The sequence below is a fragment of the Dufourea novaeangliae genome, unplaced genomic scaffold (assembly GCF_001272555.1).
Source record: "Dufourea novaeangliae isolate 0120121106 unplaced genomic scaffold, ASM127255v1 scaffold39, whole genome shotgun sequence".
NCBI classification, from domain to species: Eukaryota; Metazoa; Arthropoda; class Insecta; order Hymenoptera; family Halictidae; genus Dufourea; species Dufourea novaeangliae.
In genome coordinates, this window is record NW_015373918.1 from 1,387,502 (window position 1) to 1,414,436 (window position 26,935).

Sequence of the window (26,935 nt, forward strand, 5' to 3'; positions counted from 1 at the left end):
AACGGGGCCTGTATACGAGCGAAACTTCTTACACTTACCGTGAAACTGAATGATCTGTTAACACCGAGAACGCTGACTAAGTTGTACGAGATAGAACATTGAAGTGGGCTACCCTCGAAACCCACGGACAACCGACCCTGATCTCGTTTCGAAGTGTCTTCTCGAGATTCTTGGGATACAGTAGTTTGAAACTATCCGAGACGCGTGTGTAACAGTTGATGTGCTAGCAGTACCCTATGTGGTCATAGTTCATCCAAAAGACGTTAACTAGGTTCTCAATGATAATAAAGTTTTCGTGCCAAACTCCACGATTGGAAGACACTTCTGGGGTGTGTTCCATGTGATCGACTAAGGAAGGTGTCAGGGAAAGACGATTGGGATTCGTCAGGTGTCCAACTGGCAAGGGGGGATCAAGACTCCTCGGGGACCGATCGAAGAGTTCAACGTATCGGACAGTGGTTCAAACGACCCAGACTGCCGCGACAATCGACTCGGGACTTGACTTCTTGCGTGACACGGTTACGAGGAAACTTTCTCGACGCGTGTTATCTGTTTCCGTGGGTACTAGTACGCAAGCTGGTACCCAGATACCGTTCTCTCGAAACTTTCAAAGCGTTCCCGCGAGTGTGGTGCTGCTGCTGGTTGCCGTTTATGTTTCGGCTGCGTGTGGATACAGGAGACACGCGCCACGGTAAAAGGATCCGTTAAATGACGCGCTCCAGGTGATTCAGGATTCGTTCGATCGCGAGTTGAGCCTCGGGATCACGTCTGTGAAACAGTGCTTTTTTACACGGTGTTGCATAGCGATGACAACACGACCGGCATAAGGATTTCCCGCGTTTGTGCCGAATACATGTCAGTGCGTGGACGGTGCGTCGTCATCCAGTGAAGAGGATGTGAATCGCTTACAGTAACCAAAGTGAACGTGCCATCAAACAATAGCGGACATGGCTTTGAGGTGGCAGGCGAGGCTGTCCATTGCTGCCATACTCTTCATGTGCACCGAAGGTAATTATTCAATGGGAACGTCTTGACAATTGAGGGAACTGCGGGGAAACGCCTTTGTGCGGTGTAAACGGTTAGGTATCCTGTACGGACTGTGTATACGGGTTAGGATCGAACATAGAGTGTAATAAAAAAATCAAGTAGATGAAACAGGACCGTGTTATTTTTCAAATTAATTCGAAGTCTTATTGATCTTGAGGTATTTTAGAAAATAATTCGTGATCCATCGAAGGTAAAATAATGACACAGAAATGAAACCAGATATGTATGTTAGATCTCAAAGTCACGTTACAATGAAAAGTGATTAATGTTAAGAAGTTAGAGCATAGTTAGGTTCAACTGGCAAATACCTCAATACAACGAAAGTTAATACAGTAACTGAATTCACAAAGATAACAGGGACTACGTAGCGAAGATACGCTACAATAGGTCGTATCATTAATCCTACACGAAAACAGTGACCTCTCCGACCGCCATGAAACTCAGTGAACGTCTTGGGGAGGCACAATAGTGGCTCGGTGTTCGCCAAGTGGAAGGAATGACCGCGAATATTCGGAGGCGCGCAATAATCCGCCTCGAATACTCCCTCGGCTGATCCAGCAGACAGCCGGGAGGAGTTATTCGATCGAGAACGTAGCGGCTATCGAGCGGCAAAATGGTACAGCTAATGGAATTACCGTCGTGCATGCGTGCGTGCGACGCGAATTTATCGTATGCATTATTCATAAGTCAGTCGCCTGTGGCCCCTGCCCCAGGAATGATACACGACGGTGGAGGGACAGAGGTAGTGAGAATTCCTTTTTTTATTCTACTTTCCGCCGTGAAAAGCGACACGGTGGTCGTCTGGTACACGAAGGCCCGTTAATATCGATCTACGTAAACTAATTAACCAGTCTCTCGCGTCACAGCGAGCCGAGAATCAAATGCGCCTAGACGACGCCATCCCTGTCGCTGTCGTCGCAGGACAACGCTACGTACTCACCCCCCTACCCTACCACCTCCACGCGCTTTACACCTCGTTTACGCCATTGTCGTTCTAGACGAACAACTTCGGCAATTTCGTTCGACGCTACTAGACGCCCGCGGGGCACTTTGTTCGCGCTCCCAAGTTTGCTCCGGTAAATTAAACGCTTGTCTCGGGACCGCGTGATTCTCGGCTGTGGTACTACCGGTAGACCCGAAGATCGCGGATTCTTGTTTGCCACTGTGAGATCGGTTGGGTTCGGTTTATCCATCGACAATAGCCTCGACAATCTAGCTGAAAATTTTAATTATGTGCGTATTTATTAATGGACAAATTAAACTACTGCTTGTATGGATTATTATGGGTTTTAATTGAAGACGATATAATACTTCTTATATGAGGTGTATATGTATATATATACCTCATATTACCACTTCTTTTACTGCATTATCCACCAATCAAATGTCGATTCGTTGCTACAAGCATCTATGCGTACAACCATCAGTCAGAATACATTCGACCGTCAACAAGAACACATCTCTCATTCAGAAGAAACACACGTAGTATACACTTTCACATACAGCACAGTGTTACATTTATATAAATATTGAAGTTGAAATGTGTTACAAAGTAGTGTTAAATTATTCAAATCACACCTTATCGCCGTATACCATCACACCATATTCCAACGAACTACGCGGTATTAATTTACATATTATTTTTATTTTTCATCAGAATGTTCCAATGATATTAATTAGTACATCTTCGACTAACTGGTTCCAATCTGTGGACGTTTCGCACGAATCCCAAAGAACTGCGACAATGGTGAGGAAAATTCGATGCGTTTTGTAACACGTCGGATATTAACGTGTTGAAAATGGCGAAAATTAAACCATGCACAAACCGTCGCGTCGGGAGCCCAACGGCTCCTTCGAGAATACTAACTTTTCTCGAATACTCGCCTCGTCGAGTTTACCTTTCCCCGGGCGTTAACGCCTCGTACCGTTATCTCGAATAATTTCCACGGTATACACTACCGTCGACACAATGCTTACCTTGTTCGTCGTTAAGACATAACTGATTCGTCTAATCGGTCACTAAAAGGGGCCATTACTGGGGCGTTCATTCAACGAACACGTGGTCGAACGTGACAAAACTAACGACCTTTGTCGCGGGAGGCACCGAAATGTCGACCCACTGACACACATTTCTCCATGGATCGGTTATTTTTAACGGTGAAAATTACTCCGACTGATCGCGCCGATTCTTCCGTTTCATTAAATCCATCGTTTTGCGTGCACGTCGAACGACGAGGCGATACTGTACACTTGGAGATCAAATTTATCATCGAACCCACGCATTTCACTTTAATCACAATTAATTACAAAATATTATTTCGCGCTGTTCCCGTGTTAATTACAACTGCTCGTCTCATTTAGTAGTCGTCAGCGAGCGACACGGGTAGCTGTTCGCGAAACTGGCAGCAATATCAGCTTAGACGTCATCGAGTTCACTTTGCAAGATCGTATGGCAAGAACGATACAATGTTCCGACGACGACGGAGCAATAAAGTTTATGCTAATGGTCGTTATAAAATCCATCGTGTTTCACGAATGCCCGTTACATTTATGCTCGCCACGCTAACTGATTCTCAACAATACGAGCGACACTTGCCTGCGAGAAACATAACAAAGCGAAAAGCCTTTGTATTATCTTATGATTCGGGACAAACTAGGAGTATTTAGGAAAGCAGGGTATTTGATTATAATACGATGTCAATAGCTTCATTTAATACTGGTTAACCAAACTTTGGAGCTTAGTAGAACTTTTCACATTCTATTGATCGGACAGTAACGAAGTTAAATTAAATAGTAAATGGATTTCAAACTTTGTCGTTTGAATATTTCATTTATTCGGGGGACATTAATACACTTCACTGAATGAACCCACTCGTTCATACGTTCAATTGGAAAGACAGGGAATTTGAAAGGTTTGCAAAATTAAAGGACAAAGCTTCCAATAACGTTCCACGTACGTTCGCAGCTGTAGAATCGGTTGGAAATCTTTTTCAATTCCAATGGAAATTAACGGCCAGCGAAATGCGAAAATTTCCGGTCGCTCGAAAGCAACAGGGGTGTGCAAATTGGAAGCTTTGGCTGTCCGGTTTTGTTGACAGTTTCGTGTTACCGAAAGCGGTTGAAATCCAGCCAACGTTTCGCTGTAAACGTTTGCTGGGCTCGTTAATGTCCTTATTGTTCACCTTTAATAACTGACAGAAATTAAGTATTCACCTGACACTAGGGATTCGCTGCTATTTTTCAGTTATCTCTGACAGAGTGTACCGAAACGATAACGTTAAAAATGACTTGGCATTGTTTGCGTGCGCGGTATTCGGAGTCGACTTCCACGTCGACTGTTTCTTTCTCCGACGCGCAACGCGCAGAACTTTCGGAAATCTTATCTTATTGCCTCGCTTCGTCGCCGCCGAGTTTCGTAGGTTTCGGTGCACGCTATCGAACTTGGTCGACGGAGAAACCAGCGTGATTCCTTTATCTGGATGATAAATTGGACTATCCCGATTCCGTCGCCTTGGTCTTCAGGGGGTGGAGGACGATTGGGATTTCCTTCTTGCATTCGGTCGAACTGTTACCATTTTTCGAAAACATTGCAATTTCCAAAAGAATACAAGTGTCTCCAGAATGTGGGCAAGTACTTGCACAAAGTTTAAAAATAGTTGGTTACTTCACAAATTCGAAATACAGTAAATCATCGATGAGTGTCCGAAGGCTCCTCGGCACTGAGTATTCAGACACAATCCCCACCACTGGAAGGCTTTCCCGTGGAAACAGTCAAGCACCCAGTCAGTGGGGATAACGACTGAACACTCAGTGCCCAGGAGCCTTCGGACACTCATCCATGCTTTACTGTACATACACCAAGCCTCACATTTACCATCTGCTACTACCACCTCTTCAACAACCTACACGAACCAAAATCCTGCATTTACCACCAATACAATCACCACTCAGAACACATTCAAACATCGAACAAAACATATCGATCACTCAAAACACAACCAGTACACACATACAAGCATCACATTGTTAAGATTGTATTAAAGCCTAAGTTACTCAAAACCATGTACCACTATACACCATCATATCATCTTTCCAACGAGCTCCGCAGTATTAATTTACCAACGAGCAGTGGCAAATCGCGAGCTTATCATGAGTACGTTGCAACAACAATAACAGGCCATGGATGACGACTGACTGTTCCAAATTATTTGTTCAACCACGCTGCTTCGAGAGACTGGGCTACTCTTCTGTAATTGTCGCGACACGTTCACAAGCCCCGACATCCACAAACACAACCGTGGAATCGTATTTTCTTCCAGCGAGAATCGCGTTCGAAACAGCGGTACGTACCGTTCAGTTCTCTGGGGTGCACTCGGCGCATTGTCCGCGGATGAGGTAAATCTCCGGTGAAGAATGATTTTCATTCGTCCGCTCGAGCGTGGAGTTAAGAGGGAAAAAGGTCATTACCGGGATTAGCGGAATGAGAACGGGTCCCCCCGGCAGTTCGTTTCACTTTCCAGTATCGCCGGTGTAAAAACGTCGAAACCCTATCCCACTCTGAATCCCTGCGAATAATATTACCTATTTTGTCCACCTCCAACTCTAAACTGTCTGTCGGTTTTTAGCGACTATCAGTCAGACACTGAAGTCGACCGTCAGAAGAAACGACTTGAAGGGGGGGATCGCCTAATCGGGGGTAAAACGAGCGTAAGTAAGTTGCATCGTTCAGCTTTCTCGCGACTTAATTATGGTCGTGAGTCCATTGTGAGGGAAGTTTCGGGACGTCGAACGACGGAGCGTGTCGCGGGTAAAAAACTTGCGACGAGGCTGAAACTTTCTCGAGATTCTCTGGTGGTGGTGGACCGACCTCAGCGCTATCCATTATCGCTCGCTAATTTCATATTCGACGTCGGTTCGACGAAAATTTCGCGAAGCGTTCGACGGCCCTGAGCGCAGGAGAGGGGGGTGGGGCGAGGAAGCGTATTATTTTAAAATAAACTTCTGGCCCCCGGCTGGCAGGTGCTCCGTCAATCCGGAAAGTTCGTCGCGAAGAAACTTCATTCCCTCGGAATCGTTTTATCCCCTCAGCTACTCTACCGCTCTTGCCCGCCGCCTTAAGAAACCCCGGAAAGTATGACGAACCTTGAAATAACTTTTCGCAATAATAAAACGCCGCTTCCTCGACGGGAGTTTGCCCGAAGTCGTACTCCGTAGCCCAGGGCGAGGCTCGTTACCGGCCCTGGATTTCCTTTCGTCCCTTCCTAGCGCCTGAAGGGAACCGGGGTTCCAACGAATGGGAATAAAGTGCCCGGTAATTATTTTCACGCCCCTGCTAGCTTTCCGTGCTACCGTTTATCGTTGGGTCCCTCGAAACGCGCCAGGCCGGGTTTCACGATGCGGGGGAACTGTTCCTTTCTGTATAGCGTAGTCAGCAGAACCTACCACGGGGCATGGGCGAAATAGTGGGTTAATACTACGGTACGCTGCGCCGATCCTATTTCTTGAGGCACGAGTGGAAATGCAATTTTGTTAAAACGGTGAGCGTTCGGAGAAAAATCTTCTGTTAAGTACTGTCTGGGTTTTTAAGTGGTGTTTGTAGTGGAGTAGAATCTCGATAGTTGCACGGACAAGGGGCTGATATTGTGTGTAATTACCGAGGGAATCTATAACAACTAAAATCGATACTTCTTATCCGATTACCGTTAATCATTTTGTTTCTTTGTAACTAGACGACCATTCCTATTAGGTCTATTAGTAAGTAGTCTACTATTTTTTTGTGAATGTTTGTACTTGTTTTGGGACAGTTCAAATCCCTGTACTATCTCCATAGTGTTCGTTAATTGTTTGCATCATTCTCCGCCATTTTGACTAAACGATGAGGAAGGTATTCTGAATAAAAGTTGTATTCCTAGTATATTGGATTATTTATTAGTCCACCTAATAGTATCTGTTCACGGAATGTAACAGGCAAGGTTTGTCAGTCAGTTATCGGGGTTGTAACTATCGATGTTCTACTGTATTGGCTACTTTGGCCAAAACAGATTCCTTCCGAACTTAAAATGAACCTAATGTTTATATCAATAACTGGTATGAAATGACAGTATCACTGTACTTTAGCGTGAATGAGGTTAGGGAGTGTGACCGAATAAATAATCAGTGAATCAAGGATTGACACTCATTACACTACATCCCTTATTCCAATAAAATTTTACCCAAAATTCTAGTCTACAGTATTCAAAGTAACACCGGTAGTATGAGCTGTTAAAAATCATAATCCCTACCACGATTTGCCCACCTCTACTCGCAGCCAACTGGTGGACGAGCTTTCAAAATTCATCCCACGTCTAAAGCCTCCAAATACGCTTAGGCTCCAGGTATAAATCTACTCCAGAACTCTTGAAGTCCACTCGGACAAATCATTCGAAACAAATCATCAGCCTTGGGGAACTGCCACGCGGTACACCCGCGGTTCGTTACTTGAAAACTCTCGCGAGCAGGAAACATTAAGTTCCGGCGTGTTTTAATTACGAGCCTAAGCGCGAGCACCCTCGACCCGCTTAAACTCAGTGGGAAGGGGGAGTAGCCTGCGCCAGTCTCCCTGCTGCATTTCCGTGTCACGTGACGAGAGACAATAAACTCACCAAATCATGGCCGTTCCATTATTTCTCGACGTGGCGGCCCACTTGTCCCATAATGGATCCGGAAGTGTCATCGGCGCGTTTTCACGGCGTAGAACCGGAGGATCGACCTTTGCAGGTTGGATTTACGCGAGAAAAGGGAAGAAAAAGGAAAAGGTAACACGGTCGACGGGTTGGGAGGGTGATAAGTAGGGTGGATGCGCGGGAAAGGAAGATGGAGGGAGGCTTCGAGCCTTAATTAATTGCTTTTATCTCCTGCTACTCCCCCTGAACTCTCTCGTTTTGCGTCTTTTTTGCCTCTGCTAGCGCGCGCGTCTTTACTCTCCTCCTCCCTACTCTTCCCTTTTCCTCTTTACTTTGGTCGTGCGAACCGAGCAAAGGGGACGCAAGCTCGTTTCGTAGGAACGAACCAATGAAATCTGATCCCCGATCGTTAACGGGTCTAATAGGGCCCGATACAGCGCAGCTTATGCGCCGATAAATTGCAAGGACGTGAGTTGGAACGCTCTCTGACGCCTTGACGAGCTTCCCTCTACGGTAATACGGCAATTTATAAATGTGAGTAAAAAAAGGAAAGCTTTTCAAAAGAGATTTTTCTATGCGTCGCATATTAGCCCTCTGACCGCCCCGTGACTACGATCCCCGGGCCATTCGTTATCGCCTCCCTCCGGTCACCCCCATTATTGCCTTCGTAATTTCAATAATGATTCTCTCGCACGATGGAATTCGATGTCAGTTACGATGGTTTCCGTTCGATGAAACGTGAACTCGTGTCGGTCGGTTCTTTCGAATATTCACTCATATATGAAGCTAATCATATCGATCGTTTGTGCAGTTTTGTGCTCGAGCTTGTCAACAAATTGATCGACGTTCTCGAGTTTCTGCTGGAATGGACAAATGTTCCCGTCCTTTTCCCCGTATTATCGGAATGAAAATTGTCACGATATTTATTCGACGTTAGTGCATAGCCAGCGACCCTTTCACTCGACATCCACCGTTTCTGACGCGCTTTTAAATTAGCCGTGGACCAGCAATCGCGACAGACTTGTTTATTCGTTGTTGTTGTTATAATTGCCCCGGCGAGCGGAACTTTCGTGCGGCAACGAGACAAATAACGCGGCTAGTGCGCCGCGAGACTGGGCGATTGTTCGGCCAAATAAATTACAAAAGCGGCCCTCCTGCCCCTTCCAGTCGTTGTTATTCAAATTTTCCAGTTGATTTTTAGCTTTCCACCGGCAAACCGGACGGCTTTAATTTACCTTTTTTCCCGCGAGCTATGTCCACGGTTTTTATTATCGCGCCAATGTAATTCACTATCTAAAAGGGTTTCCTGTGATCATATCGGGTGAGTTCCGTATTTTTTTTTTTTTTTCACCCGTGCGAAAATCTCTACCGAACGAATGACAAAACATTGAACGCATTTCGTTATTCTCGTTTATTCCGTTCGAATGTCTCACATTCAAAGTTCGTCTCATGTGTTATTCCATTATTAAACTCGTTCGCGATTCTCTCAGTCGGTTTGCGAAATTGAAACGGTGCTCGCGATTATCTAAAATTTCCCGGACCTTTCCGTTCAACGACGCAGTCGTTTAATGGGAACCGTGCCTCGTTGACTTGCATTGAATGCATAACTGTTTTAGCAATGCAAGCGGCCCAGTTATGATAACTCCAGTTAACGTTATCCCGTTCTTAACCGGCGGGTACACGCATCCCCACGGATCCGCCGTTTTCTCCGGGGAGGTCGCTTCCTTGTGCGTGCCCCCCGGCATAATTAGCATACACTTTTAGCATGAAAATCCTTCCTGCTTCGCTTAGGAGCTATCTTGTATCCCCTTCGGAATGGGGCTCACCCTCATGGTTTCAGAAAAAACTGTCGGAAACTGGTACCGAAGACGCGTAAAAAGAGATTTAATGGCGTGGAACAGTTTCACGTTGCAGAAATAGCTGCCCTGGGGAACGCGATGTCAGGAATAATTGAATATTTACAGAATTCTGCTGGTAGTACTAGAATATCTGCGTGTTGTTGAGTATCTTCTATTCTTTTTGGTAGCGTTATCCTTCTGTAACGTCAATTCGCTTTTTATATTCACAATACACTGTGTGGCATTAGTAATCTCCCTAAAATTTTCAATCTTTATGTATTATGATTAAAATAAAAACGAAGTGGTTTTTCTTCTAGGGAGTATAATCTATTTTTTTCTGGAGAAACATTATTTCTCAACAAGATTTCAGACATGGCATACGCGGTTTGTCTTTAATTTAACCACAATACATAAGAATTTCAGGGTGGTTTTATAGTATATTGCTTGCCATTGGTTAATAGTTTGGAAGGTTTTCAAACCATATGAACATGGTTTAAAATTATTCCTGAAATTAACTATATCCTCCATTAACAAGTATGACCAACGATACAGTATGATCTTGTAATGAAGAAACCTAGTCGCTTTTCACGTCGGTCAAACGTATCTTATGATCCCACTCTTGATCTACCACCCTTAATATTCCATAGTACATACAGTGACTCACGAATTTGATCATATACTTTCCAAATTACAATTAAATGTACAAATTGTTACGCAATGTCCATTTATGTGCCCTCATAATTTGTACTTTCTTTGTACTTTTAAATTTTATACAAACTTTTTACAAACTTTTTACAAATTTTTCTTAATTTTGAAAGAAGGTTTGTAGTCTGTTAAATAATCTAGTGAAATAAGTGCGACAGCCATCCGTGAACAAATTTTTCAGTCACTGTAGATTCACTAACATCCGGTACAAAATAAACAACAAAAAATGTAATAATTGATCAGTTTATCTTCCGACAGGCTCAATCCACCCCTTAATGAAATTCAACGATGCCAATTCTCCAATTCCTGACTATTCTCTGCTACCAAGAGTCTCACAAATACACATCCAGTCCGCCAAGATCCTATCGAGGCACGAGTCCCGCATGAAAATGGAAAAAACTGAACGTAACTTATCGCGGCTGCGTATATCAATATTCCCGTCGTTTTGCTCGCATCTTCTCCTCGTCCACAAATCATCCCTCGGCCGCGACGGGGCGCGAAAGTTATGCGAGTGAGCAGGCCACGTACACGCGTACGCGCGGCCCCGGCTATTTATTTCCCCGCAATCTGCGTCGACGAGGTAAAATGAAAAAGAAAAAAGAATCCAGGGAAAAATAACGCGGCACAGGGTCGCATAGCTTCGTCCGCTGGCCAGCGGAGACAAATCTGTGGACGAGGTCACGCGACCGCCCCCGCGTGATTAAATTACATTGCCTGTTTAAAAGATAAGGAGACCCCTTATCGAACTTATTTATCGGCCCTTGCCAGGGTTTTACGGGGCGTTTCTAGACCGACGTGGCCCGCTCGCGGTTTCCAGCCGGCCCCATTTAATTCTCTGATTTACACTAAATACGCACGTGAGCCGGGTGGCGTTGGGATAATTAACCGCGCCCCACCTGAAAAGAACAGCTTGTATTCATTTCTCTTGGCGCGCTCGTTCGCGCCCCTGCCGCGATTAGCACCGGCGAATTCCTTTATTGCGCGGATTAATTTGCTCCTTCCTGGGGAATTTCTCGTAAGAGACGGTCGGATAAATTGTAATCCTTTCTCGCGTACCCTTGCGTTAGAAGAAAGAGATTAATAGACCTCTCCGTCTGTTTATCTTGATGCTGTGGCGTAGTATTGGTCATTCTCGACTTCGAGTCATCGCGTTCGTGTATACCTACATTTGAAATCGATTAGATCCTTTCTTATGAAGTTCTTCAGCATCTGAGTTTTTGAAATGGGCGTTTCATTTTTTTACTTGTTTTTGAAGCCACGTGAATGGCGTTGAAGTGTCGGCAACTTTTAAATTTCCGACTGTAATTGTCTTTAGGAACAGTAAATCTTCTATTCGTGGGTAGTTATGATGGTCGAATTGTGTGATCCTGAAACGATGAACAATAATCTGAGCGTTACTGTGACTGTTGAAGAAAAAAAGTGGCAAGATTTTTTTTCAATAAGCTCCACTGAACTCAATAAATTATAAACCGGATGTCACGGGTGCCGGAAATAAGATCATAACTCTCAGGAAAACGATCTTTCTACGCTTGGCTAAAAGTCGTTCTCCCGGTGGTCCAGAGCGATCTAAATATTCAGATCACCGACGAAGACAGGAATCTTCTCTTCCTCTCTCGGTCTCTCATTCGCTCCCCTCGATTCTTTCGGTCGAGAAATTGCGGCTGGATACGAAAGGGACGGGGACGCCGCCACAAGCCGGAGTCCCTTAAATACCTTAATCTCGAAACGCCAATGTGATTCTCGTGCAAATCCGCTGGGCCAAGGTGCGGCAATAACGTCGTCGGATCGGGGTTCCCACTCGAAAGTAATTCCGACCTTTGACACTCGTCGCTTGTGACGCAGACACCGCGAACATTATACTGGAAACGTCGTTGAAAGTGGAAAGACCGAGAAAAAGAATCTGTCTGTCGCCGAATGAAGTAATTATTCTATTATATTGATCCTTCGTAGCTATTTACGATTTACTCACACAACATGTTCCCCCGTATCTATTCTTTTATCGTATATTAATAATTCTTTGTGTGTTAAAAATCTTTATTAAATGCCAGGTGTCATATGTGTCTGACAATGCTCTTCTTCTTGCACGATTTCTACTTCTGAATTAATTCATTAATAATATTCCAAGAAAAATCAATTAACTTATTTTCTAGTTCACCTTCGCTACTTCCTTCAGGGTATTTATTATTAGTTAGATGAATATCGGAAATTTATTATCTTAAAAACGAAGCATCCTACGAGAAAATTTAACTGTATATTTCCGACCTATTTGATTGTGACATATAGAATGACATCCTTTCAGGTTGTACCACCAGTTCGGAAACACTTTATGCATATATGTATAGGCTACAATTTTAATATTAAATATCCGATAAAATAATGGCCATACGCGGCTGAAACAAATACAGAAAAATATCATAAAAATCATTAAGATATCAGCGTTACACCTGGTGACCTCTCCCCATAACTTTATTTTCTTGTAAAAGATATCGAATCCTTTTCCTATATTCATTTCACATTCGTAGGTCAAAGAGGTAAAATTATGTCGAAACGTACAAAATAGACTGATACCGAGTATCGTCTCAATTGACCAGTTACCTTTCTTCATTTCGTATAGCTTCTTGCACAAATCTCGGCTGAGGTTTGAACAATAGGGGCGAGAGACTTGGTTCCAACACTCTCAGACGCGCAGTGGGCGGTTAACCGTCTCACGAAATCTGTTTACTTGTGAACGTTTAACTCTCGAATAAGACACGTTCGAATGTCAAACAAAACCACAGTGAACTTTGGAAAGTTAATTCCTCTAAAGTTGCGACTGCAGTAGACACACGACGCACAGATATTTGTTTCCGTCATTGCACCGTTTCCCCGACTATTCCAGCGGTATCAGGTCATCGCAGCAAAGAAGGTGGTGTATCATCTGCTATTTCAAAAGTCTTGGTTTCCCGCGAAACACCGTTATGCGCCTTCCTTATCCTTGTACACTTCATGATGCTGAAATAACCACAGCTGTTGCAATATCTATCCGTGCTCTCGTGTCGACTGTTCCCCGCGGCGCCGATTTATTTTCAGGTAACGGCTGTGTATAGCGAGCTGCAAATATACAGAACGTTATTCAAATGAAATCAAATATTTTACAACCTTAATTCAATACAGCAGTAATTATTAACATGATTTTAAAAGTACATAAATTATAGGATGCACTAAATAATTGAATACGTGTTAATACGTATAGTCACTTTAAATATTATGTAGGGTGATTATCAATTGGTGTCACAAAATTTAGAGGGGATGGAGGATGGCAGGGACTTATCTCAAAATTGATTGTTCTCGAGATCCTTACTTCGCTTGTAAAAATAATTGAAACCATTAGATGTTTAGATTACACTGCACAATAGTGTTAGAGATTAAAGAATTGCAATACTTACTGCGTGCGATATTATCATAAATAATCCAAGAATATTCGAGAATGTGAGGTTCAATGAAAGTCACATTACATTCATTAAACTAGATAATACTCTATCTCAAAGACGATTATTTTTAAACGCGGAAGGTTAACAGGTGGCCCGTCAATAAAGCATTTATGCGTTCACATTTTTACGGCACTTTTTCTCAAAGCTCGGCTAACCAGTTTCGGAACACCGTTTTGTAACGGGGATGTCGGAAATTTACAAGTAAGATGTGACACAGATTAGCCGGTGAACTCTATCAGGCCCGCTGTCCGGCCAAGCACTGATAACATCCCTTTCTCCGTGATGAATAGGGGATTTTCTTCTTGCTCGATGTCCTATCCAGCATCTCACGCTCGACTTTTTCCTCTAATTAAACTGCTCGAATTCCTAGGCAGCTCGACAAAGGGGGAACACACACATATTTGTCTGATGTTTACGACAAAATGGGGTACAATCCCGACGAGACACAAAAACTGTGGAACTCTTCGAGGACCCTACCCGACCCAACTTATGTTGAGATTTAACTGCTGACTGTTTCGGACCTCCCTAATTACTCGAATTACTGCTCGGACAGATTACTTAGGTTCTTGGTAGCGTCTATATCGGGACATAATGAAATAAATTTACTTTAATCCTCTTTTTTGTGAACATTTCATATTTCTACCTTCTCAAATGGTTATCGTTGGAATAATGACGAACAGATGGCACGAAACAAATTACATACACATGAATCAGTTTGTCCTTAAATAGTCTAAGTCCACTGGAACAGAATTGCATCAATTAACAATTTGAAATCAAGAAAGTCATACGTAGATAATGTCTGTATATTCCATTAATAGCAGTACCAAAGCAAGACTCATCTACAGCCAATTAATTCCAAGATATGACAGAGACAACAATACTATTGTAGGTCTCAAAAGCGTTGTTATAGACAGAGATTAGTGTACTACACAGTAGCCAGTTCGATTTTCATCATTCAACTTTCAGAACAATTATTCACGACAGATGATTATCAATGATGACACATCCAATTACCAAAATTTACCAAACGAGAAGCGACTATAACACTGCTGACGGATCCATTCTTCCCTCAGCTGGACGATAACGATTGGGTCGCAATTTGTCGCGCGACCGCTTACTCATAAGTCATAAAAAATTGTCACTGCGATTTATCACAATAGGCCAAGGGCTGTAATTTTATTTTCACGTGGCTCTGGGCAAGATTCATCGTTATTTTACATTAGTCACGATTCACCGGCGACAAGGAATGCTAATCGTGTTCAATCATCTCGAGCAATTACGGTCGGTTCCGCGACGACATTTCCACGGGGAAGTCGTCGCGGATTTTCTTGTCCCGACGATACACGTATCCTGTCCCGCTATTCGTACCACAGCTCCTTCCCTGTTCAGATATTCGAGGCGGTTTTCAAACTCCGGCCATTTGAATAAACGAATATCTATTCAAGCTGTGTGCCGCCTGCTGGAGAGATTTTTCGATACCTGACGGGTGTGTTGGAGGATTCGCGAAAACGTTCGAAAACAATTCCACGAGATCACCGAAGATCGTTTGATAGTCGACGGTAATCCAACGTGTTATTCTACTTTCGATTTCTGATCGCAAACGATGGAATCGGAGTCTACACTACGGTTACTTGAATCGAGAAGTAAGTAAATATTCTATTTAATATTTCCCTGTAGATGCCAGTGTTTTATACTTCATTTCATGCTTAACACATCGACGGTGAGGAATTTTCATTTCTAAAAGTGGTTGTTATCGATTTTCTCTGAAGACTCATATTTTTCATGTGTAGCGACAGTAATAGGTCACCACAAATATAATTCTCTCTATAAGCCCAACGAATATTTACTCAGTTTATAGCTCGGCTCTATAAGCCACCCTGCTTAGATAGGCCATTACATTATATAGGTACCATATGTCTATAAATATTGATGAGCTTCTAAAGCAAAGTCTGCTTGCTACAAGTCTCGTGAGATAAATGGAAATACTGTGGATAAATTGTGCGTGCCTGCAGGTGAGTCTAGGTTCTTCGCCGTGACCCCGATCCTATCGAATGAGATCCCACGATTCATGTTTCGTGAATCAGCGATTTACTATGTCGACGTATAATGATGAAACATACAGCTCGTGGTTCTGGTGTAGCTAACATTACTAAGTTTCTTCCCTTCTGTTCGATATATTTGGAGTTAATAACAGGATTATCCTTATCGTCTTTCTCGTCCCCTAAAATAGAGATCAGACGAAGCTAAATGGAAGAAAATTTAGATAATCGGAACTACAGTCTAAGTAGTGGAAAGTTCAATCTACTAATTGAAGGATGATGGGTTCCATTTGAAATTAAATTAGAAAATTATAATTCATATTCTAGATAATTTTAGTTCCGTATGACATTATGAAAATATCCTATATAATTCCGACGTATCTACACTGACAGAGTCAAAAAGATTGTCGAATTGAACTGAGATTTGAAGTTTTCATTCCATCCCCCAAATTTCTTTCAAAGGTAGATTCAATTCAATCGAGGTGCTAATTCTAATCGAGTATTCAGTTCCGAAGAAAAACGCAGGGCATGGATTAATTGTCCGTAGTGAGGGGGCGAGATATCCACGCGAGGATCGGACAGACGGGCGCAACGTCACGCGGTGCAATATGTTGCTGACACGTTGCTGGAAAGTCGATACACACGCGAGCGAAGAGTATACGAACGGGCGTAGTTCTGGAGGAAGCCAAAGAGCGGTCCCAGGGGCGCACGGAAAAGCTCGTTATAAGCTCTTGGGGCTTAGTTGCAGCTACAGAATTAATTAAACCGTGCGCGTGGTAAAGCGCATAAAATATCCAGCGATGTCCCCCCCGCTAGGCGCACGACGGATTTATTATATTGCTATTCTACTGATCGCCCGTCGCGTTTAAATAACGCGGTCGCCGTCGCGGCTGAAGTGCAGCCAGAGGGAGAAAAGCAATTAACGGCGCGAAGTTCTTGCCGCTTATAATCCCGGGCTCCTTGTATAGAGTTTCTACATTCGCGCAAATACAAATTAAGGGTCGAATTAACGTCTAGATCGGGGACAGACGAGGTGCTCTACGTTGGAGCACTTCCTCTCGAAATACATCATCCACGTTCTCCTCTTCCTTTTCTCTTTCCAGACTTCCATTGCAGACATACATATTTCACAATGTATTCAGGATGTACAAAAGTTCCAACTAAAAACGGGGAACAGATTATTTCTTATGTAAAAAGGTTGAGAATAGTGGCATTGTTTCCGAGAAAATTGATTTTGTACATCTGTGAAGCAATTGAGCACGATTTATTGACTGTTATAATATTTATGCACGTTGACTGGCTTGCTGTGTCATCTATTTTTCGGAATAATGTTACGCAATCTGATGAAAGATGGTGACTTCGATGTAAGAAACGATTCCGTTTCACGGTCAAAGTTTTTAAGTAGATCGAGTAGGTAATAGCCAGACACGCTATTTTCTGCAAGTTAACGTTCCAATTCATTAGGGTACAGTCATTCCCGTTATCCATAGATCCGTACCAGCTGCAAGTAGCTTGTTTTCTTGACAAAGTGAAAAAGTGACTAGCGCGGCAGTGCACGCCGGGAAATTAACCGTAGCTGGAACATCGGGTCGGGGGTCGGCTACGGTTCATGTATATTTATAACTCACGCGACGGCACACGCATTTCCAAGGGACTCGAGAGTGTATCGTGCTTTCTTTCACCCTCCCGCCGTTTTTTCTCTGATGGATTACGAGAAAAACAACGGGAGGACGATACACAACGGTCTCTACCCCTCTCGACAACCCTCGGGAAGGCTTTTCGCCCGAGCGCTTCGAGCTCTCAGCCAACCCATTCTCTACCTAATTCACTCTTAAGCCGAAGTGTAATGAGCTCTGATCTAATCTAATTCCATCCAATCTCCTTCTGGCTATAGCTACATCCCGCGACTATTATGCTTCTCCGAGGAGAGTGAGCTATAGGCACTTTGTATGCGCTTTCCTATTGAAAGAGGCTCTATTCTTACCCCCGTGGGCCGTCGAACAACTTATTTAACTAGAGACCCTTAAGGGTACCTCGTTCCTTTCCCTCGTATCTTAAAGCTTCCTCGAGGCGGTGATTCGCGACATGGAGGGGCAACGACACCACCCTATTTATCGTGAAAGTTCGAAAAAAAAGTTTTCGTGCGACCTCCGCAAACCGATTCCGGTACACTCGTTGAATAACGTGAATTTTTAGTCGTCCTTTATTGGCCGAGCCAACAGCCGCGACCGCGGTTCGATACACAGAACGGCCGCGTAATAACGATTACCATGCAAATAGCGAAACAAAGGTACATTAATATTCACCGGCTGTGATAATGTAAGGGTCACAATTCACCGATCGGACTTCCGTGGCCGTTTTACCAGTATCGGCGTTTTCATGAACACACCGGGAAGAACTGTGAAATTTAGTGCCTAATACGAATCGTAAAATTTATGTTCCAGTTTTCGAGGGAAATTAAATAACGGAAAGTTGTATGCACCAACGGTATTGTTTTATGTAGTCAATCCGTTAAATGCATTTGTCCACTACACTTGACCTACTGTATTACTTTAGTGACAATATTTGGGACAAATTGTAAAACATTTCTCGACTGGACCTTTTTTAAATAACATTCAAGCATTAGAAAAACGGTGTTACTGTGACTACTGGTCCGTTATTCATCGCGAGCAAACACATTGTTTAAAAGAAATATTTCAGAAAATTTTTTAAATAGTCCTAAAATGACTATTGGTTCCTGATTTTATAAACAAAATTTTTGTGCAAGACACCACAAAGATGCAGTGAGCGGGTTAATCGTGAAGTCTTGGTAAATGTTTGCCTGTTGTTATTGTCGAAGATTATTGAATAATTCAGAGCCTGTAGCAATGATCTTCAACTTTAAAGCAGTAGTATGTAATACGCATTAACTGTTTCATACTGTACAATTGAGGAACAACATTTTGAAGTCATTCAATTTCGAAATGAAATCACGAAGAACTTAAAGAATCTGTCATTAACCAAAGAGTTCAATAACTCGATCATTTCTGTAATTTTTAAAAGCTGACAAAGCTCCTTGAAAGTATTTTGTATTCACCATCACCAACAAAATCTTCTTAATCCGCCGAAACTTTCCTTACCAAGATAAAATGCAGATACCAAAAACTTTATGAAATTCAGAAACCGAACAACAGTGACCAATCGCCTTGTTCCAGCTGTCTCGAGCGTCTCCACTTAACAAGCCATTCACAATCTAACGGAACCATGTCTCCATATTCTCGAAACGTATCATTGCATAGAAATCCGGGAAGATAGAGGCTGGCTGTCTTCTCTATGCACGGGAAGTCATTCTCTGATGCGTTCCGTTTCTCCAACGATGACTGTTAAGACGCATAGTTCTGCTCCCTTTACAAAAGAAACGCATGTCTGCTCTCGCGATTTTGCGCGCTAGGAGTTTCTTTTTACTCCGCGGGGAAGGCGGCTTGTAGAACTAGCACGCAAATAAAAAAAAATGGGAAAGACGAGGGCGGAATAGAGGGCACGGATGCGTAGAAGATACCGAGGGGGAACAAATAGAGCAAGACAGATTCAGGGTGCGATAAGCCGAGAGAAAGGGATGGAAGGAGAGAGATTAGTGGGTAGATAGGTACATAGAGATCAATAGATAGTCTTGTGGCAGAGATTCGCGATCGGGTACACTTGCCGTGATAAAGTGATATCATAGAAAACCTGGTACAAATAGGCGAGAGGAGTTAAGAACTTGCGTCAAATCGAATAAAACGTTCCATTTAACTTTCGTTCTGAATTCAACGCACAATCTACACTCCTGCGGCTCTTATTAAACTTCAGAAAATTAACTCATCACTTCTCTAATAATTTTAGGATTACTTTCAGGATTTCGACAGACACCCCACATTTCTATGTTTCAATATTTAATAAACCCTCCTTTGCTATATGCAAATACAGAATCTAGAAAGAAATAAGTATCACGAGGACAGTTTCTCGGGATGAATAAGATTTTTTCCCCTTTATCCAATGATAGCACTGCCCTTTAAGAAGTCAACGAAGGCTCAAAAACTGTCTCGAATGCGATGAAAAGCAGTCGAGACGTTTCGACCCCACGTTGTAAAACCGGCAATCTCAGCAGTCTGGCTAGTAAAACAGCGAAACGGGAATGAGGATCCAATGCGCCCAGGGTCGTCGCGAAAGCACGAACATCCCGAATTCTCGGAGTTCGACCTCGGCATTTATAGACCAGAACGAACAAAGTCAAAGTGGCTGTTTACGAAAACGTGGAAGACGACGTATTTATCCGTGAACCGTCCTTCCACGTACTCCGGATCGATACTTCGTTCACAAAGAATTGCGGTCCCATTCCGACAAAAGCGAAGACGGCCGGGATAGGGTCACTCGCTGACTGGATCCGTGGAAGAGTAGCTATTTGACCGACGGATTCGTTCTTTTTCTGTTGCAGATACGCTGAGCTTAGGGGATCGAACGATGGATAACATGGATCGGCACCAGAGCCAAAGCCGGCCACGGAATCAGTTGCTGGTGGACACATCTGGGCAGAAGTCGCTCGAGCCTACGTTCGACCACACGCAAAACACGAACGTGACGGCGCTGATCGGGGAGAGGGCTTATCTCACGTGTAGAGTTCGGAACCTGGGCGACAAGACCGTAAGATCGCTTTTTTCCTGTCGATCGAGTCCCCTGAAAGAATGAAAAAAGAAAAACAGAGCTTTCTTCGAATCTTTTCCACCGTCTCTGTCCGCGGTGCTATTCGTGAACGTTGTTCAGTAAAGACTCGATGAGAGTTGAATAAGAAGTTCCTCGTGAGAGTTTGTACTTCATCCCCACTACTGGGAAGGGAAGACCGCGGAAGCGTACCAACCGCATAATTTATTGTCCCTGCCCCCTTCTTTTGTTGAAGTTGTCTGAGGTGTTGGAACGATTCACGGTGCAACGTGAAAGTTTTGAAGCAGACCCGAGTTTCAAACTCTTATCGAGTCTTTACTGTATCGTGAACGGGAAAAATTTCTCGTGACAGCTGCATTCTACATGGGAATTATCGCTACCAAGTGAATTCTCGTCTCCGCGCACCGCATTGATTCCGCGGAGTTTCGTGAAATTTGCGGCAGCAAGGTAATTACGCAGCGAAGGAGGAACGGTGTATTCTTGGCTGGGGCGTTCGCAGGAAATCCGGGACTTCGTAAAGACCTTAGGAAAAGCGATTTGCAGGAAATAATCGAGTTGCCCGGGCTCGATTGGACGTTAATCGACCTTCAAGGGAACTGGAAACTCAATTTTATCGCAGCTCGCGGTGCCGACGTTACAGGTATTGGTCGATCGAAAGTAATCGGGCCCCGGCGGTGGTACACGCGGTACTCGAGTTATGACTTCGTGATTACAGTCTTCGGTTTATTACGTCGCTCCGACGTAACCCGTGACTACGTTCGACTTCGATCAACGGAAACGTAATTACAATCGCTTCGTATGGTCCTCTCGGACAATTGATCTGGGAAGATGGTACAATTGTCTGGGTATATTAGATCTCTCTCGTTCTTCCTTCTTGTATTATTCCACATAGTATAGAGTATAGACTGCGGATATTTATGCAAACACAGATTTTTATCGATTAATTTAGCGATACTGGATTCACACAGAAATTGTTCATTCTATGAAGGGTTTCATCATGCTCGAAATGAGATAAAAATCTGAAGTAAAAAATGATCGTGTACAGTATAAGTGCATAAATTCCGCAGTCCAATGAAGACCATCACTTTTTGTCACCGTAATTCAATTTTTAGGATATGTTTCCCAATTCCATAAAGGTCTCTTCTGTCATGAAAACATGGAAGGAAAAAGAACAGGTACCTTGCGCAGAACTTAATACAATGATTTAACTAATTAATTTTATGGAAATGTAGCAACTATTAAACGTGTGATTTCTTTTCAAGGAATGTTCTTCGAAGAACATTTTTAATTGAGAAAACGTACAATCGACAGAGATATCTCCTATCGAGACCATCTCGAATAACTGGTTACTTTCCCAGAATCGATTCGTTCTCGGTGCAACGAAGTTTCAGTAGGTCTTCGCCCTATCGCGTCCAAACATGCGCGCCCCGTAGTCGATTCTCAGACAAATTTCCGTTCCAGAACCACCGGTATTCCTCTACCCTGGGACGTCTCTAGATGGAAGAACTTCTTCACCAAGTTGGTAATTACAGGCCAGAACGGAGAAGACATTGTCGTTCGGTGGTAATCGCCGCTCGAAGATCGGAATTCCACGTGGTAGCGGTTCGAATCCCGAGGAAATACCGAAATTAGCTTGACCCCGATTGCATACCGTATTTTCCCGATCGAGCCAATCGATATATCGGTTGTTTCGCGAACGTAGCCTAGATACGTGTGTTTCGTTTACCTTTTAAAACTAATGGAAATCTAATTAGAAAAGTTCCGACGATGCTTACACGAACCCGTTCTGTGCTGCGCACTTCGATCTTCTCACGAGCACCTCGTAGGGAAACGGGATTACCGGGAAAAAGGAAGATTACGGAGGTCAGGCCAGAATATAGGAGATCGGGCGTGGAGTGGTAGTGCTAGCTGAACCGAGGCAGTTCAATTTCGGCATTTCGGGGGGTTTGTAAACCGTATTAAGTAAATTCATTATACAATTCTCCGATACGTGATTCCGCGCCGCTTTCTCTGCTGCCCCGCGACGTTTTTAGCGTTCGCATTGGGCCCCTCCACCTGGCATGGAATTATTGATACCACTTTGCAATACCGTTCCATGGTGTCTGCACGAAAGATAACAACGTTGTCGGGTCCATATTGCGGTGATAAGGTTTACGAGCTACAGACGACGATAATGGTGCTGGATTCGGGTAGAATTTCACCTGTTCGGTGGTTCCTGAGATACACCAGGGCATATATCACTCGTATATACTGTTCTACTTTCTAGGGTCTGAGTCCTCCATCCGTCAAGCTGCTTCAAAGTTAATATTTATACAACATCTACGAAATCGAGCCACATCTCTGTTTTCATTTTGGTGCTTCTGGAAGCAATCTAGGTATCTTAGCTTAGGCACGTCGAGGTGTCATGTATCGCAGTCTTAGAACAGTTATCTAGATTTTCTTTTACCATTGATTTTATATTTTTTCTTTGTTGGGTTTTGTGAATTTCGAATCACAAACAAACTGTAAAGTTTCGAACTTTGTTGAGTTTCGAGAGGTTTCGAGGTTCCTAAGTTTCGAGTAACCCACCCTAATTCTTCTCATGCATAACAGGTTTTCTGACCCTCACGCATAGGATTGTATATTCTTTAGTACGTAAAATACCAGAATCCCTTGAAATGCAGTTTTACTTAAATTGTTCCCTACTAATTCAATCCAATCTATTAATACAAATAAACTAAACATAAGTTTTTAGACTCATAACCTAAATATAGATATATTCTTTGTATGTCACTCTATCGAAAACTGTATGAAAAACTTAGCCAATTCTCGTTAGAACGTGTACCATACTGAATAATGAATAGTGTATCACGAAAGGGTCAGAGTCAAGAGAGTCAAAAGGAGACTACCGATCCCATAAAATTCCGTGTATGAAAATGTTGGCGAGTTTACGGCGGCAGACAATACCCGGAGTCCATTTCCAGTTACGCTCGTACCAGTTTTGCTTAACGTTCAGCATTCATCATTTTGGACGTCTTCCCATAGTTTCCAGGTTGCCCTGGTGCCGCCGCGTCGTCTCGATGGCTAAGTTCGGAAGCGTTAAACTGCTTCTGTTCCCGTGTACGGTAGCGGCACTCGCCAGACGCTACGAGACGTAAACTTTCCCAAGTAAATACGTTAAGTGGTGCCAACATAGCGGAGGCCGTGTACGTTGTCTCGAAATCGCGCGAAGACAGCTGCCTTTTCCGGTTTACATAGAGGGATTAATTATGGCGGGTCACTGAAATAGACACGTTAGTTTCGATGCTCGGCGACTGACAGACACTATTACAGTTTTGCTATCTATTGTTAACCCGTTTGGCTGTCAATTACACTGGGTGTTTCGTTCGGAAAACATTCATCGATATTCCGTGCACGGAAGTTTCACGTCAGACATGTGTTTTCAACAAAATCGTATTATCAAGCTTTGTTCTTTCTTATGAATACAATTAAAATGGAACAGTTATTAGGAATGATTGAAATAATTAAATAATTTGAGATATGTCCATTTTAACGGAGAAATTGCTAGAAACACTTTTATTTTGAAAGTCACTATGAAATATTGTTCACATATGATAATATTGCATGAAATTACATCAAATTTCAGATCAGGGAATAAATAAATTATGTTCATTCATCCTAAATTGAATGCAGTTAATTAATGTACTTGTTCCGGCTGTCATAACCACTGATTTCACTCAAATTGTAGGTAATTTCATTAATTTTCAACAATCATTTAGCTAACAGCGAGTCTCGTTTAGTAATTATTAAAGATACAAGAACTGTTTCCTTCTGATTTTATTCATAATTAATCGTAATTCACGAGTTCGTAGCAATATAGCAAAAATTATCTTCATCTTCAAAATCAACTTCATCTCACCGAAATTTATCTCTAGACCTTTCTTAGTCAGCCTACCGGAAGACCTTTAGATCGTATCAGCGACTCAGTACGAATGCAAAGAATATTGCCAGACTGGTCAAAGATCCAATAAAATTCCATTGTTTACACGATTTGCCCGTCACTCCTCATATACGACCCAACTTTCCTCACGGACATCAGCTTTTTCCCGACTGACAAAGTCGTAATAAGGGAAGCTTCCTGAGCTGGCTGAAACACGCTCGCAAGTTAATATAAAACTTTAGTTCCCCTGCCCAGTGAAGTTTCCTGCTTCGCAACGAGAACGAGTAAAAAGTGGGACCCCTTTCTCCGCGATTTCAAACCGGTCATCCTTTCGCTCGGCGCCTAATTAAACGAGCTTCTCTCCTGGATTCAGGTATTACAGTGTTCTGGGAACGGACTAGTCGGCGGAACCTTTATTAATGTCTGATTAAATGCTAACATCGTAGTCGTCCTTCAGGCGTGCACGTATCGAACGATTCAGATTACACAGCCGGATGAACCAATCGTACGATTAGTCTCCTCGTCTGTCCCTGCTGCTACTAGTCTCTCCACGGAAAAGTCAATTACTCGCGCCAATAAGCAACGAAGTAATTCCTTCACCGCTCGGACCTCCAGCTCGACTCGCTCGAGTGAAATACACCGTATCTCTGTGTGTGTGTATTGCACACACGTTGGACGGTTCTTCTCGATCATCCTCATAATTAGTCGGTGGATCACTACTGATTGTTTCTGCTCTGGGAAACAAGGACCGTGTCAATGTGTTCCAGGAAATTCCAGTGTGTACCCTATTCAGAGATACTCGGGTCATTGTGTCACGAGCGTAGCTCACCAGATACAATCGAGCCCGTTCACGAAGCTGTCAATAGAGTCAGCAGACGAGTCTTCTCAGTTGATACGTTTCTTTCCCCCAGCCACTGGGAATGTCGCGTAAATTAACGGTCTCTACTATGGCAGTCACTTCCCGAAGCCAGAAGTCCCAAGAGTTTACTATAGATTACTTTCCCGTCGCTGAGAGAGGTGGTTGCTTGAGCACATACACACCCGCTGATGAAATTACCGTCGTCCCCGTAGACGTCAAAGTTCACCGGGGCCGAAGTTTAAATGTCTCCTTCGTCGAAACAAATTATGTATTATACGGACGAACGCGGCAGGCGTTTTGCGGGTGACGGAAGTGTGCTCGTGTCGGAACTTCTGACCCCGGTTCCCGGCTTCTTGAAATATTTAACGATACAGAATGACGAGACGGGACTGAAATATTGATTCCTGAGGAGACGTCCGTGGCCCACCTCCTCCCCCCTTCACCCCCCTCTTGGGAACCTTCGTCGAAATGTTCGGAGATTCTCGGAAACTCGAGGATTCTTCTTTGCGAATTTTTAGGGTAATGGTGAAGAGTTTCGAATCTTGTCGAAGCTACCCAGCAACCGAAGGAGGCTCGGAAATCTTGAATAGTTTGAATATTTCAAGTCTTTCGTTGTCTTGAATAGCGACTTCCACTTTAAATAAGGTTTAATGGCAATGGAACCTAACCCAGACGGCAAAGAAAGAGGTAGATTGTCAATGCTCTACTGTATTGTCATGGAAGGTTTGGTTCGTAAGATGTATTGCAATATTCTGTACCAATGAACAATAGATCGACATGAATACTGCAGATTATCATCAGAGGAATCTTCTTCTCATTTTGATCACAAGTCTCTTATATGTTACTTTATTATGCTCAGTACTGAATAGCTCCTTTCCTGAAACGTCCTGGGACATATTGAGCATACGTTCTTGGATCAAAATGCCCGCAGGAGGTTTCAATTTCGTCTCTAAACTCGAACCTTGCTTTTAAGCAAAATATTAAAAGCAAAAAATTTACACGGTCGAAGACTCGTCAGGCTTTCCCGTCGGGTTCCAATTTTCAATGACATTTTTATAATACTAGTCACGCTTATCGGCGCGGTCGAACGACGAAAACAGGGCACGAAAAAAGTCCCCAGTTTGACGTTGGAACGCTTATGTGTCTCGTTATCGGCGAGCTGGTTGAGCGATCGTGGCTATTCAAAGCACACCGACGCTTACGCCATGGCGATAACCATCATTGACTCCTTCTTGAAATTCCGTATGCCAAAGGTATCCTGGGTCAGGGCGAGGGACATTCACATTTTAACGGCGGGGGCGTATATATACACGAGCGATCAGCGATTCGAAGCGATCCGCGGGAAGAGCAAGGGCCAGAACAGCGAGTGGTCTGAATGGACTCTTTGCATAAAATGGGCACAGGAGAGAGACCAGGGACTCTACGAATGCCAGATCTCGACCATTCCCGTCAAGACGTATCAGTTCCGCTTGAACGTCGTCGGTAAGTCAACAATTCATCGCAGAACACCCGGTAAATCCCTGAACAAAATATCTATACAGTAGTAAATCATCGATGAGTGTTCAGTCGTCATCCCCACCACTGGGCACTTGACAGCCCCCTCTCCACACAGTGTCGAGGAACATTCGAACATTCATGGATGGTTTACTGTATCTTGGAAGTTTCGTCTTTTTATTTGTAGTCATCGTACACTCAACCGAATATCAAATGCGACCATTA

The 26,935-nt window shown here is 43.4% G+C and overlaps 1 protein-coding gene across 1 annotated transcript in view; it reads left to right on the forward strand.

Annotated features, from left to right (window-relative positions):
* Positions 1 to 947: 947 nt before the first annotated feature.
* LOC107194426 (cell adhesion molecule 2-like) overlaps positions 948 to 26,935 on the forward strand; it is a 30,915-nt gene continuing 4,927 nt past the window's right edge. Inside the window, exons 1-3 of the mRNA XM_015584048.1 lie at positions 948 to 1,008; positions 20,215 to 20,420; positions 26,470 to 26,698. Of these exons, the coding sequence (XP_015439534.1) occupies positions 948 to 1,008; positions 20,215 to 20,420; positions 26,470 to 26,698 (496 nt within the window). The remainder of the gene's footprint in view (positions 1,009 to 20,214; positions 20,421 to 26,469; positions 26,699 to 26,935) is intronic.